The 15,220-nt window shown below is 40.6% G+C and overlaps 2 protein-coding genes across 2 annotated transcripts in view; one reads left to right on the top strand and one right to left on the bottom strand.

Moving 5' to 3' along the window:
• Positions 1–10,864, bottom strand: part of LOC143020853 (zinc-regulated GTPase metalloprotein activator 1-like) — a 106,701-nt gene extending 95,837 nt beyond the window's left edge. Inside the window, exon 1 of the mRNA XM_076177695.1 lies at positions 10,772–10,864. Coding sequence (XP_076033810.1) covers positions 10,772–10,796 — 25 coding nt within the window. The 5' untranslated portion in view covers positions 10,797–10,864. The remainder of the gene's footprint in view (positions 1–10,771) is intronic.
• Positions 10,865–11,196: 332 nt separating this feature from the next.
• On the top strand, positions 11,197–14,758 carry LOC143021295 (zinc finger MYM-type protein 1-like). Its single transcript, XM_076178703.1, has 2 exons — positions 11,197–11,242; positions 13,404–14,758. Exons 1-2 carry the CDS (start codon positions 11,197–11,199, stop codon positions 14,756–14,758), a joined length of 1,401 nt encoding a protein of 466 aa, XP_076034818.1.
• Positions 14,759–15,220: the final 462 nt, after the last annotated feature.

The following is a 15,220-nucleotide window of genomic DNA, read 5'->3' on the forward strand; positions in this document are numbered from 1 at the left end:
AGGGGGAAAAAGCCTTGGTATATGTATGTCCTGAGCCCAAACGTCCACATAAATGGCAGTTCACGAGTACTGGATTAAGAGATCAAGGGCTACGTGCACATAGCTAAGCTGTGTTGAGACTGCATATAGAAGCAATCCCAGTAGAGCCAGTTACAGATGTTATGTCTTACACTGCTGTACTTAGCTAGGTCAACATAAAAATGGAATTCCTGATATTTGAGCTGAAGCAGTTCTCATGTGATGCAGAAAGTTGCTATGAGTACAATGCAATTTGAATTATCCATCTAGCTGTCCTAGTTCCCGAGATATTGCATTTTGAAGGGTACAAAGTCAGGCCTATTTTGTCCCAGAAAATCAGGCCAAAACGTGTGTAGGCTATAGCATGCTTCGAAGAACATGTCTGCATTGACGGTTGAAATGTCGCAAAACGTTTGACATTGTTGTTATCCAATAATCCGACCCGATGTGAAAAAAAAAAAAAAAAAATGTACTTATGATTTCTCAGCTCTCCCATAATACCCTGCCCTGGTTTTGGTATTAGAATAATCCATGAGACTAGTAGTTTTCGTTTATTTGGGTCTGTTGCCCATTTAATGGAGTTTTTTTTTTAGCTCATTTTTCACGTTGAAACAAACAAATTTTCGATTTACTGCTGAATGCAGGCTGCCATGTTTATCTTATGTTTTTATGTGCCGACATGTAACTGATGATGTGATTGGTTGAAATTTACTACGATTGTAGTAAATACACTCACGTGACATTTTTATTAATCAAATTTCCCACAATATGTAAATTTGGCTATTTGAATGGCATGCACATAAAATTACATGCTATTGGCGGATGTCATAGACGGTGGCGCCTTTAGCGGCGTTTGACCTAGAATGCAGGCCGCATGTTTATCTTATGTTTTTATGTACCAACATGTAACTGATGACGTGATTGGTTGAAATTTACTATTATTGTAGTAAATACACTCATGTGACATTTTTATTAATCAAATTTCCCACAATATGTAAATTTGGCTGTTTGAATGGCATACACATAAAATTACACGCTATTGGTTGATGTCATAGACGGTGGCGCCTTTAGTGGCGTTTGACCTAGCTACTGTAGTAATTAAGACAAGACCTAAGATCCTTACCTTGATGGGCTATATCATTGTATATATACAAGCTATACAGAACTGCAGCCATGTCTTTCTACTAATTACAACTTTTTATATATTTACCTTACTGTGCCTGTGGTATACAGATAAGCAGCAACACTCATTGTGTCACATCTACACATATGTCTTCAAAGGTATATGACAAATAATTTGATGATACAGTGTACTTTTAATATTTACTGCTCATTGACTGCATGCTTATTTCAATTATTCCGTTTCTCTGGCAATAACCGGGTTTTATTTTTGTTTTTTTCAGTATAAAATAATTTTACAAGCAATTCAAGCCAATACCAATACAAATGAAATGTTTAATACATATAATCAACAAATGTAAAGAATATAGACTGAGTCAAAGGAAAGAATATAATAATATTATACTCTGGTTTTAATTTTTTTTAGTATATAATAATTTTACAAGCAATTCAAGCCAATACCAATGCAAATGAAATGTTAAATACATATAATCAACAAATGTAAAGAATATAGACTGAGTCAAAAGTATGAATATAATAATATACTCATACATATACATATACCAAAGGCTTTTTCCCCCTACACGGGGGGGTAGCCAAAAAGAAAAAGGCATAGAAACCACTCCCACCCATTCCATTTCCTATATATTCCACTCCCTTCCACCCTCCTCCCTCCCTCTTATCTTGGCACCTCCTGGATGATGGGTCATCCCTGCATCCTGTCCACTGCCCTGGGTCAGAAGCAGTGTCGCAAGACACAGCACATCCACAGCAAGGCCGCTTCATAAATTCAGCGACCTCCCCATGCAGAAAAGGAGAAGACAGGGAGAAATCCCTTCAGGCTGTGTCAATTTTTTTTTCTCATACATACTTCCTCACCCCCCATCCCCCACCCACTCCCCCTCATACATCATCTATACACATCCCCTCTCCATTCACCCCTATCTTCTGTCCTCTCCCATCCTTCCTCCACAAACATTCCTCTCTTTTGTAATGCCCCTTTCACCCCATCCATCCATCTCATCCCAGGACGCCCCCTCATATTCACTCCTTCCACACTTCTTTTACTAATCTTTCTTCACTCATTCTTTCCATGTGTCCAAACCATACTAATACACTTTCATCAACCCTATCTCCCAGTTCCCTTTCCACCCTTGGTTTCCTCCTCATTTCTCACTCTATCCACCCTAGTAACCCCTATCATACTTTTCAGACATTTCATCTCAAACACATTCAAACTCCTTCTTTCTTCGAATGTATAATATACTCGATAACTAAAAAAAATAATGAGGGACTTATATTTCCATTGCGGGTACTGGTACAAACAACGTGTGTCGACAAACGAAAGGATCACAAGAGGAGAGCTGCACAAGAGGAACACCTAGGAAACCTAAACTTCTATAATAAGAATATAAACTGGGACCAAATAAGAGCAGAGATAAAAGCCATAAACTGGGAGGCTCACCTACAAAAGGATAATGTGGACAATATTCTCAGGGAAATAGTTGAAAGATGTCGGGAAATCTGCTCCAAACATATACCAAAGAAAACAAGCACCAAGAAAAGAAGTTTCATCCCTAGGGACCGCAAAATCCTCATGAGAAAGAGGCATTCATGCAGCATCAGATTGAGCAAAACACACTATCTACCAGCCCAGGAGAAAATTAAATCTCATATAGAAGAGATTGAGAAAAAGATTAAGCTATCCCATGAAGAGCAACACCAGAGGGAAGAGCTAGAAGCGATACTGCGGATAAGGGATAACCCAAAATACTTTTTCTCATACGCCAAAAAAAAATTAAAGAACAGATCAGTAGTTGGGCCTCTATACAATCTGAATGGTGTACTGAATGGAGAACCCAAGCAAATGGCAAATATACTTAAGTCACAGTATGAGAGTGTCTTCACTGACCCAAAGAAAGAGAAGATGGTAGAAGATGCAAAAACTTTTTTTACAGACTCCCCAAACAGCCCCCAAATACTCTCATCTATCCAGATCAGTGAACAGGACATAACAGAGGCAATAAAAGCTATTCCACCTGACGCGGCAGCGGGACCGGATGGTTTCCACGCACAACTACTAAGAAACTGTGGACAGGAGCTAGCAAAACCACTTCAGATGCTTTGGGACATAGCAATAAAATCTGGCACAGTTCCTACTACGCTGAAGACTTCCATCATCACACCCATACATAAGGGAGGTAGTAGAGGTCAGGCGAGCAAATACAGACCAGTAGCCTTAACTTCTCACATTGTGAAACTTTGTGAAAGAATCATAAGGAAGAGGATGGTGGATTTCCTGGAAACTAAGGAAGCCTTCAATGATGGACAGCACGGTTTCAGGCAGGGTCGATCGTGTCTGTCCCAGTTACTCAAGCACCATGAGAGGATCCTTGAAAGCACACAAGATGGCTGGAATGCTGACGTGATCTACCTTGACTTCGCCAAGGCTTTTGACAAGGTAGATCATGGCATTCTCCTACATAAGCTACATATCACGGAATAACGAGCTCACTTGGAAGATGGTTGCACAGTTTTCTAACAGGTAGAACTCAACAAGTATCTGTCCAAGGTGAACTGTCCGAGCCCAGTAGAGTAAAAAGTGGTGTACCACAAGGATCAGTGCTAGGGCCACTCCTCTTCATTATCCATGTAGGAGACATTGATGAGAAACTGAAGTACACTGAAGCATCCTCTTTTGCTGATGACACCAGGCTGAAAAGGCAGATAACATGCCCAGAAGATGCAGCAAATACTCAGAAGGACCTCAACGAAATACAAATTTGGGCAGCTTCAAACAACATGGCATTGAATGGTGAGAAATTGGAACTTGTACGCTATGGGAGTAATGAAGACCTTAAAAACTCCACAAGCTACAAGTATAACAGCCAACTCATCACAGAAAAAGAGCATGTCAAAGACCTGGGAGTATAAATGAGCGATGATGCAACATTCTCACACCACATCAATAAAATAATAGAAGCAGGAAGAAACTTGAGTGGCTGGGTGCTCAGAACTTTCAACTCCAGAGAAGGGCAGTGCCTGAAGACCCTATGGAAGTGTCTGGTAGTCCCAAGGCTCGAGTACTGCTGCCAGCTATGGTCTCCATACAAAGTACAAGAAATAGCCAACCTAGAAGCCATCCACTGCAAAAATTCAGGGAGTACAGCACCTAAACTACTGGAAAAGACTAAGCCAGTTAAAACTGTACTCTCTGCAGAGGAGAAGGGAACAGTATATAATTATTTATGTGTGGAAAATCCTAGAGGGCAGAGTGCCAAATGTGGGGATAGTGTCAAACTATCATCCGAGAAAAGGAAGACTGCTACATAAAGGGTACTGTAGGCTCCATACAAAGAGTGAGGACAATAAAACACAACTCCTTCACTCACAATGGACCTCGTTTATTCAACTGCCTCCCAAGAGATCTCCGGGACCAGACAGATACTAGCCCGGAGACTTTCAAGAGAAAGCTGGACAAATGGCTGGATGGGTTACCAGACCATCCACTGATACTAGGATACCCCTACAGCAACCACAACACCCTGCCAGAAGCAGTACAGAACCAAGGACAACTTGGAACGTGCGGAAGCCGACGTCAGCCGTGTCATTAACAGGCAAAATTACCGAAAGTATAGAAAGTAAGTATTATAGTATATAGGTACGCGCGAAAAACAAGCGTCACGTCACTATCGCGCTGTTATTGTTTACAACGCCATCTTTTGCGACCCATTTGATTTTGTATCGCTTAGTTTGAATGCTTTGAATGTTCATCGCAAATTATCTTGTTATTACACAAGTGTATGCCCAAATCTTTCAAAGAAAACAAATATTCACCGATTCCAACGCAAATTTGGTTATCAATCTTGTCAAATTAGTTTTTCGAGTGAAAATATTAAGGTAAGACATCAATAACATACTATTGTAATGTAAGAATGTTGTTTTTTAACCTATTTTCTTCCATATATGAGCAGCTCAAGATCGTTGGACAATATACACTTGGTGATTTTTTTACCCAAAAATCTTCACATGCCAAGTTGCATGTCAATTCGGCCAGTGGTTCGGATGTTATCATTTTTTCCAATTTGACAACAGTTGCCATGGTAAACATGATAGGTGTTAGTAAGAATGGTATACACTTACACTTACACTTAGATACACTTAGAAGATTTCTGTCGGTGATCGACGCAGCTAGACTGGAGTCCCACTGTGACCAGGTACTCCCTCACATCAATTGTCCAATCGGTCAGACGATTGGCGTTTGGGGCTGATGTATCCTGGGTGTTGATGGTTGGGTCTGGTATTTTGGCCAACCATATATCCAGATGTTTTTTTGAAGGTGTCTGGAGACACCCCTGACATGTTTCTCAGTTGAGGCGGGATGCAGTTGAACAATCTTGGTCCACTGAACGAGAAGCTGTTATGAATTCTGGATTTGATGTTTAGTGTTGAACCGGGGAGTGGTCCTCACATAACATAGAGCCTCCCTCTTCTTTGGTGGACTGATACTTGTGTGCCGGTGTTGGCACTTCTTTTTCTAATACCTTCCAGACGTAGATGAATGATGTAGCGTTCCCTGCGTCGTTGGAGAGAAAACAACTGCAACTCCTTCAGTCTCTCCCAGTAGTTCAGTTCCTGGAGCCCATGTATTTTGTTGGTGAAGGTCCTTTGGGGCCCTTCGATCTCCATGATTTCTGATACTTTCTGGGGAGACCAGAGCTGGCAGCAGTATTCTAGGTGTGGTAAGACTAATGATTTCCACAGGGTCAGCATACATCTTGGACTTCTTGTCTGGAAGGTACGAAGTATCCACCCTGCTAGACGCCTCGCTTTGAAAGTTGCTTGGCTTATGTTATGGGAGAAGGAGGCATCACTGCTCATGCTCACTCCCAGATCTTTCACTACATCTTTCGCAATGATCTCTTGCTGGCCACAGTAGTAGTGTGTTGAGATCTTTAGATCCAGATGGCGACCATAGCGCAGAAGTTCGAACTTTTCCCCGTTCAGTGCCATGTTGTTCACCTCCGCCCACCTCAGAATTTCATTGAGGTCTTGCTGTAGGTTATCGGCATCTTGTCGCGTACGTATCTTCAGTTCGATTCGCGTGTCATCGGCAAAGGATGTCGCTGTAGAGTATTTAAGGGTCCCTGTCTATGTCCCCTATCATGATGAGGAATAGTAGGGGACCCAGTACAGTACCTTGGGAACACTGCTAACAACCCTGCTTGCCTGTGAAGAAGTACCCTGTACATTCACTCGCTGTATCCTATCGGATAGGAAACTGTGGAGCCATTTGCCTAGGGCTCCGCATATACCAAGTGCTCGCATTTTGTGCAAAAGGATCCCATGGTCCACCTTATCGAATGCTTTTTGCAAAATCAAGGTATATGACGTCCACATTGTCCCCATCTTTGGTGTCATCTAGTATTTTATCATAATGGGCAAGTAGTTGAGAGAGGCATGAGCGTCCTTGTCTGAATCCAAGTTGTCCATTGTTGAATGCCTCTATGGTTTCCCAGATATTCAACCGATGGCTTTCCGCACTACCCTTTCCATAATTTTAATTAAATGGGATGTTAATACCACTGGCCTGTAATTCTTGGCAATGCCTTTGCTACCCCCTTTATGTATAGGGGTAATTGTGCCATTTTTGAGGGCTCGTGGTACATGTCCTGTTTGTAGGGACATTTCCCATAACAGTTTTCAGGGTACTGCTAGTTTGGTGTTTGCAGTTTTTTAGCAGTTGTGCATGGAACCCATCTGGTCCTGCTGCTGCATTTGGTGCCATCTCGTTAATGGCCACTTATCTCCTCTGTGGAAATCTTTACTGACGATAGTTGGTGTGGCGTCACCTGGTGTTCATTGAAGAAGGTATGTGGATCCATTACCTTCATATGGTCCTTTGGTCACTAAACACCCTTTCATATTGCAGTCTGAGCAACTCCTGCCATTTTAGTTGGGTCACTCTCAAGTTCCCCAGCTGGATCTATAAGTGGTCCTATGGATGGTGTATTTTTTAGCTTCTTATTGGCATAGGCATAAAAGAACTTGCTGTTCATTTGGATGTTTGAGATGGCTCTTAATTCTTCTTGGGCCCTCTGATCTTTGTGAGACTGGATGAGTTTTCTCTCAATTTCTTCCAGTTCATTTTGGATGTTGGTGGTGGATGGTAGATGGTTGGTCTTTGTAGTTTGACTCTTAATTTTGTTCTCCTCTTCATTAGGTTTTTTCCTATCTCTAGGATAATTTTTCTTCCTGTTTCTGGTGATTGTTGATTTTGGAGGCACCATAGTTTTGCAGATTTCAAGGCCATCTGCTCTGAAAGATGTCTAGGGCTCCTTCAGAGTCTTTATCTTGGAAGAGAGTTACCCAGTCGGACTGGCCTAATTCCCTTCTAATCCCATCCACTCAATATCTTTGCTGAAGAAGTTCAGGTCATGTAGAGAGAAGCCAGGGGAGTGAGCCTTTTGTTGAGCTAATTGTTGAGTAGTGAAATGTGTTGTCATGACTTTAATGAGGCCATGGTCAGACATTGATGTCCTGGTAACTTCGTATGAGTGCACCAGGTCGTAGTTATTGCTGAATAATAGGTCAAGAATGTGTTGCCTCTTGTTGGATCCTCAATGAATTGTTGGGAGGTAGGCTAGATCCGCCAGTCTGATCAACTCCATTGCTTGCCTCTGTTCACTTGATGTTCCTCCTCGTATGATCCTAGAGGGCCAGGTTATTATTGGCAAGTTTAGATCACCAGTAAGTATGACCTCGGTGTGGGGGGATGGTAGGTGGTTAAAAAGTGATTGTTAATTTCCCTGAGACTTCTCTGAACAATTCATCTGTGGTGTTTGGGGATCGATACAGGGTTGCAATGAGTAGGTCCACCCAGCCTCTTTACATATACAGCTAGTAGTTCTGTAGTGTTGTTTGAGAAGGCAGTAAGAACCTCCGTGTTTGCTGCTAAGTCCTCCCGTATGTATAGTGCTACCCCTCCGTGGCTTCTATCTACCCTATCGGCTCTTAACAGTGTGAAATTCTGGATGTTTATTTCTGCATCTAGGATAGCATCGTTGAGGTGGGTCTCCGTAAGGGCAATAAAGATAGTGTTATCATCTGCTGCTAACTCTTCGAGCATTGGCACTTTGCACTGATTGCTTTGTGGGTAAAGCCCTCTTATGTTGCCCACAAAGAAACAATTTAGTGGCAACTCCACCTCCCCAACGGCTTCCGTTCGTGTTCGTCCGTATGGGCTAGTAGCCTTGTCATTATTAATTGTGACTGCTTTTCTAGCGCTATCATCCGTTCCAAGAGTCGTTCTAAAAAAGCGTTCTGATCCGTCGTGGATGGTGTTGCGGTTAGGGTAATGTTGTTCTGTCCTTTATCGGTAACAGTGCTAGGTGTGCTTGGGGTAGTTGGTGGTTGTGGTGTGGTAGGTTTGTGAGGTGTGTATGTACCCAGAGCTGTATTTGGTCGGGAATGGTCGTTATCTGTTTCTTGTGATCTCTGGGTCTGTGTTCCCTTTATGTGGGGGAATCTGCAGTTCTTCTGGTGGCATACTCCCTTGTGCAGCGAGCTTCTGCATACAAAGGGGTGGTAGTTACCACATTTCCATCCCAAGATGCATCCGGACCTCTTGTCTAGCCCATGCCTCATGAACTTTTGGCAGATTTTTGGATGTGATTCTTTGCATCCATTGCCCACTATGCCATATTTACAATCATTCCTTAGGTAGTATTTGCATGCTTTCGGCTTCGTCTTTGTTTGGGGGTTCACTGGCCCTGTACTAGACTGAACAGCTACAGTCGATGTACCAGGTGAGCCCCTCTTCTCACTCTTGTAGTCTGCAGTATGTGTAATGATTGTGTTTTTATTATTAGTTTCAGCCTGATCTTTTCCTGGAACTTTGGGCTTTGCTCCAATATTGTTATGGCTGCTCTGCTTTGGTATTGCCCCATTTGAGTTGAGTTTTTGTGTTAATGTGTTATGTGTGGTATTTTCTTCTGATTGTGTTTGATGTGCTAGCCTCAGGGACAGGAGGGAATTTGTCTGCCTGTTTTAGTTCATTTTCTGATGTAGGTGAACTTACAGCCTTTGTGTCCCTCTCTGTCCTCTGTGACTGCCATTCCACAGCTTCCTGTGCCATTTGTAGGGTGTGGTGGCTTATGGATTTAGTTTTAGGGGATCTTGGAGTTTTGGATTGTCTATAGCGTCTCTGGCTTGTTTCCCCTCCGTAATTGTCATATTGTCCTCTTCGTATTTGGAAATATAGCATCTCACACGTAAATACCCTATTAGTTTTTATAAACCACATAATTTGATACAGTGGAAGACTAGTACATAGATAGTGAATCCAGCCTCCACAATTATTGCATCTCATGGTGTACTCAATTTCATCATCTCCGCCACATGTGGCGCAAGCATCATTTTGGGCTTGTTTTGGTGTGACGTCGATGGCGGCCATTTGGTGATACTTGATGGTTCCGTTATTTTTCGCCTTTATGTTGTTTGTAAACAAAAAATATCACGTTTCACTCTTTCCTAATCACTTCACTGACACTTTATCGATCTAAATTTAGTGATCTAAAGTTGGGTATACATAATACACAAGACAAACATTGAATGTTTGAACTCTGATTCAATAAAATAATAGGGGATACAATGTATAAGAAGGCCCTGCAATGTTAATGACATGCTCAAGAGAGTCTAAATTGACAACAGAATGGTATAAGAAGGCCCTGCAATGTTAATGACATGCTCAGGAGAGTCTAAATTGACAACAGTTGCCATGACAACGTGATAGGTGTTAGTAAGAATCATTCTTACTAACACCTATCACGTTGTCATGGCAACTGTTGTCAATTTAGACTCTCCTGAGCATGTCATTAACATTGCAGGGCCTTCTTATACCATTTAGACTCTCCTGAGCATGTCATTAACATTGCAGGACCTTCTTCTGATACCATTCTTAGAATGGTATCAGAAGAAGGTCCTGCAATGTTATTGACATGCTCAGGTGTTTTATTGACCCATAAAACCTAGATATGCCAAGTTGCATGTGAGTTGGGCCAAGGGTTTGATTTTTATTGATGAAACTGAAAATTGACAACTTCATGGTTGCCATGAAAAGGCAAATATGGTATGATCATGATGGAATGTCTTACATTGTTTTTGACATGCTCATGTGATTTGTTGATCCTTAAAACCCATTTATTCCGAATTTTAATATTGGACCAGTGGTTTAGAGTTAATGTGTATTTCTTTACCGAAATCTTTACAAATGACCACCCTTAATTCTAACACTTTGCTATGGTTAAGTCCAGCCAAAAATGCAGGCTAAAAAATAACTAAAAAAAATCGTATCTCCCTTATTTTTTTAGCCATTTCAAAAAACTAAAAAGCATTTTGTTTCTAATAAAAATTGCCTTTCATATGCAACAATAATTTAAGGGTTAAAAGAAAAATGAAAATTTTGTGCCCGTACCTACCTGTATAGTATACGGGTTACGAACTTACGGTATCTACAGGTTACATATAGAAACATATGTAAGATAATTTAAATATCAGATTCCATATATTATGGTATGTACTTTTAGGGCTATACACTTTTTTATACTACACAACCTCTTTGGCAATAACTTACCATTAATCAACTGTGGTACTGTCATTCACTGTCAGATACTTAATCGAAGTTACCTCATGGACCTGTTTGTTTACGTTATTTTCATCTTATAGAAGAAAACTGTTGGCGAGCGTATAAAATAAAAGAAAATGTAAAATAGATTAAGAGTGACCTTAAATTTTTATTCGTGTGTTTATTTGTGAATGTTTACATATAAAGTGGAAAATTAAGATTTCTTTTGTGACTTCCACCTCCTATGAGTATGTGTGCCTTGCATGTGCTATATGAATAACGTGTTTATCTTCACCGTATGATGCTATATAAGTAGTCACTGTTGGGGGCATGGGGCCCTCCAGGAAGAGCATAGTCATACCACACATATAAAAAAAAATGATATATCGCAAACCGCTTCCCTTAAATAATTTTTCAGTGGTCTAATTAAAAAAATGGTACTAAGCTGGAAGAACACTGAAAATGCATTACCATTTTACAGTAATTCCTAATTTTCGCCGATCACTATGGAATTATTAATATATACTGTATGTCGTCTTTGTCATAATCGGTTACGAAGTTACGATGTCTAATTTCATTTAACGTGCTCATTCATGCTAAATGGTACTTAATTTATTCTTAGAATTATGACTGGGAATAAGAATGGAATATATGGTATCTGGCAAAAAAAATATTTACATAATTATCTAACCGTGATTAAACAACAATTAATTGGTTCAGGGCCGTTTCTAGGCACAGGCGACACAGGCCTGGGGCGCTATTTGCCATCCAAAATTACGGTAATATATAAATAAATGAGAGACAAGTATTTTTTACGTGAATAATTCAAATAAATCAATAAATACAAGTGTAAACGCGAAAATAAATGAATAATGAAAGTGTTGATACTTGATGCAACGTTGTTTGTTTGAAAGCACATTTCACATTTTAGCCGGTTTTCGGTCGAATTTAGCTAACTTATGGACTCCATCTGACGGTTTCAGAAAAGTTGGCAACACTGTATAGGTGGATGTCGTCAGTATCAAGGAGCTTTAAGGGGACCCCCCACCCGCAGATTTAAGAAAAGTTCGAAAAAAAAAAGTTTTATTGCATAAATACATAGTAGGGATCTTGCTCTAGATACTGGTAAAGTGTTTTTATCGTACCGCCATTTTTAAAGGGTTTAAAGGGCCTACCCTCCCTCCCCCACGGCAGCCACATGCTGCGCACGACCATTGTTTACATAGGTTTTGACTATATTTTACTCTATTTTTTTGCGTTTGATGCACTCATAAAGTTTTCTCTTACGTCCGGCATGCACGTGAGTATGTGGTGTGAGGAAGTTCAGCCTGCACGACTGGCAGTGGCCTGAGCCTTACAAAGTAAAGGACATGTACACGCTAGCTTGCCGCGTTCACTAATTTGCCGTGTGAAATTCGCATCTATTTTTCAGTGAAGAGATATTTGAAGATATTAGCCATGCCTAAACTATCCAAACAAAATGCACACTTGCAGAAGATAAGAACGTCTACATTAGCAACTCAAGGGGAGAAAGAAAGAACCCCAGCATCAACTTTGTTATCACCACCTCCGCCGCCACCACTAGTACTCCCTCCAGCAGCTCTCTCCCTGCCATCTACATCCACATCCTCAGCACCTGATCCTCTGTCCTACACCTATATCAGACACGTTGTCTCTACGCAAACTACTGTTTGCTAACAAGTGGCTACAAGCCTCCTTGTTGCAACACCTTGGGTTTAGAGTCTCAAACCTCACAGTGATGTCCCTGATGCAGCAAGAGCCTGTTCCAACACCAGAAAGGAAACCCAAGAAAAGAAAGAGAGCTGAATCCCAGCAATCAGACTACCTTGCTGTGTCATTCTAGACCAAGAACTCAAACTTTGCGACAAAGAGTGAGGTGGCGCCTTATGAGACCCTCACTTTGAGTGAATAATATCCTACACTGTAGGAGGGTACAAAGTGCCTGAGTTACTTGAAAGATGCAAAATCATCATGAAAATATAATGGAACCTGTTTTCAATGGGTATTAGGAGGTCCAATGTAAAATTTAGTTAAACTAAGGAAAACAAAAAAAAAAAACTTTAACACTCGTTTCTGAAAAATGTAAGTTTTTGATACACAAAGTCTATCTCCTCCCTCAATTTTCAACCGATTTTTGCATATGAGGTCTCTATTAATAGCTAGATAAATGACAAAAAATGAAATAGAGTTTTTTTGCATATGTTAAATAGAATTTTTTTAATAGCGTGTCAAAGTCAAAATTTTGCGTTTTTTTATAATTTCTTTATATTTTTTCCTCTATTTTGTTTTTTTTTATATATGTAGAAGATTCTTTTGCTGTAAAATGGAAGACATCGAATAAAAATTGTAAGCGGAGATAGGATTTGAAAGAAGCCCAAAAATATGGTATTTTTTACGTTTTTTTATTAAAAATAAAAAACTACTGGTCAGATCTGAATAAAACTCAAGCTGTGAATGTTTCCTCAGACCTAGATATCACACAGAAAAAATCAGCAAGATCCTTCAGAAAAAAAAAATTGGGTGGGGGGGTCCCCTAACTAGACTGTCGCCTGCTCGCCACCTTAGGCTTCTGAGCATCGTGTTTACTCCAATCTTAACTTCTTTTTTAAGTCTTCTTTAGAACGAAATGCTCCTCTCAGAGGGTCCACAGACACACTTTACCAGCCCAATAATGGGAACTTTCTGAAAGAAGTTGAACTCGTGGCTCAGTTTGACCCTGTTCCCAAAGAACATATTGCGAAGGTGCAAGGAGGTGCCAGTCATACATCCTACCTAGGGAATATTATTCAAAACGAGCTTATTGACTGCATCAGTGAGAGGGTTGTAGAGTGCATGGTGACCGAAATTAGACAGTCCAAATACTTTTCAATTATATTAGATTGCACTCCAGATTTAAGTCACAAGGAGCAATTATCTGTGATAATTCGAATAGTTGCAGCTGAAGGCACTGCACAAATTAAGGAATATTTTATGGGGTTCCTTGAGGCCGAGCAGACAACAGGAGAAGGCCTCTCAACACTCATCCTCAAAAAACTTAAAGAGCTTAATATCCCCTTTGAAGACTGCAGAGGACAGTCATATGACAATGGGGCAAATATGAAAGGAAAAAACAAGGGAGTCCAGGCTAGACTTCTTCAGTTAAACCCCAGGGCTTTATTTGTGCCATGTGGAGCACACACTGTTAATCTGGTTGTGTGTGATGCAGCAAAGAGCTCCTCAGATGCAACTGGCTACTTTGGCTACCTGCAAAAACTATTTAATCTCTTTTCTGCCTCCACTCAAAGGTGGTCGACCCTAAAAAAACATGTGGACATAACTTTGAAATCCTGGGCAGACACACGGTGGGAGAGTCGAATCAACAGTGTTGAGGTTGTAAGATTCCAGGCTGCAAAAGTGAGAGATGCTCTTTTAGAGGTGAGAGCAAGCACTGCAGATCCAGCTATTAAAATTGAAGCACAAGCCTTAGCAGAAGAGGTGGGATCATACCGGTTCTCTATTTGTACGGTGGTGTGGTATGATATCCTTAGAAAAGTTCAAACTGTGAATAAACTTCTGCAATCACAATGCATGCATCTGGATGTAGCTGTTGACATTCTCAAGAAGGCTGAAACCTCCCTTGTTAGCTACAGAGACACTGGGTTTGTTGATGCCCAGACATCTGCCAAAGAGGTGTGTGAAGAGATGAATGTGGAAGCTGCACTAAAGCAGAAAAGACTCAGAACTACTAAAAGGCAGTTCTCCTATGAGGCCTCTGATGAATCTATTACCGATGCCTTGAAGAAAATGGATTATTCCTTTTTCAATGTAGTTGTGGATGTGGCCATTGAATCTCTGAGAGAGAGAACTGGAATGATGAGTGATGTTGCAAAGAAATTCAGTGTTCTCATAAGCTTCCCTGATCTGCCAGCTAGTGAGCTAGAAAAGCAGGCAAAATATTTGTGTAATACGCTCACATCTGGGGATCAGGCTGCTTAAATTATGATGAACTGATTGTAGAGATGCAGTCATTACCAAAACAATGGCCAAAACAAAATATGATAACATTAGACCTTCTTGTTTTTCTGGAGAAAGGCCTGAAAGAGATCTATCCAAACATGTGGGTGGCATTAAGAATTGCTGTCACTACACCTGTGACTGTGGCATTGAGTTCTATTGTTTTAGATTGGCAAGATTACCTTTTCAGTTTATCTTAGGTAGGATTTGCAATAAAAATGTATAATGGTGTTATTCTATTAAAATTTACAAAAATCGTTAGTATATTTTTTAATCTATAATTTTCCTTGCTGTGTATGCATATACGTTCAGATGATTTATTAATAAAGTACAGTCGAACCTCGAAAGGCCGGACTAATTGGGGGGAAGGGTGGACTGGTCATGCCAAAAGTCCGGTCATCGAAAATGTCGCCCTAACACTCGTAGATTTTCGTAGCGGCATAC

The sequence above is a fragment of the Oratosquilla oratoria genome, chromosome 41 (assembly GCF_046742065.1).
Source record: "Oratosquilla oratoria isolate Oo_2021 chromosome 41, ASM4674206v1, whole genome shotgun sequence".
Classification (NCBI taxonomy): Eukaryota; Metazoa; Arthropoda; class Malacostraca; order Stomatopoda; family Squillidae; genus Oratosquilla; species Oratosquilla oratoria.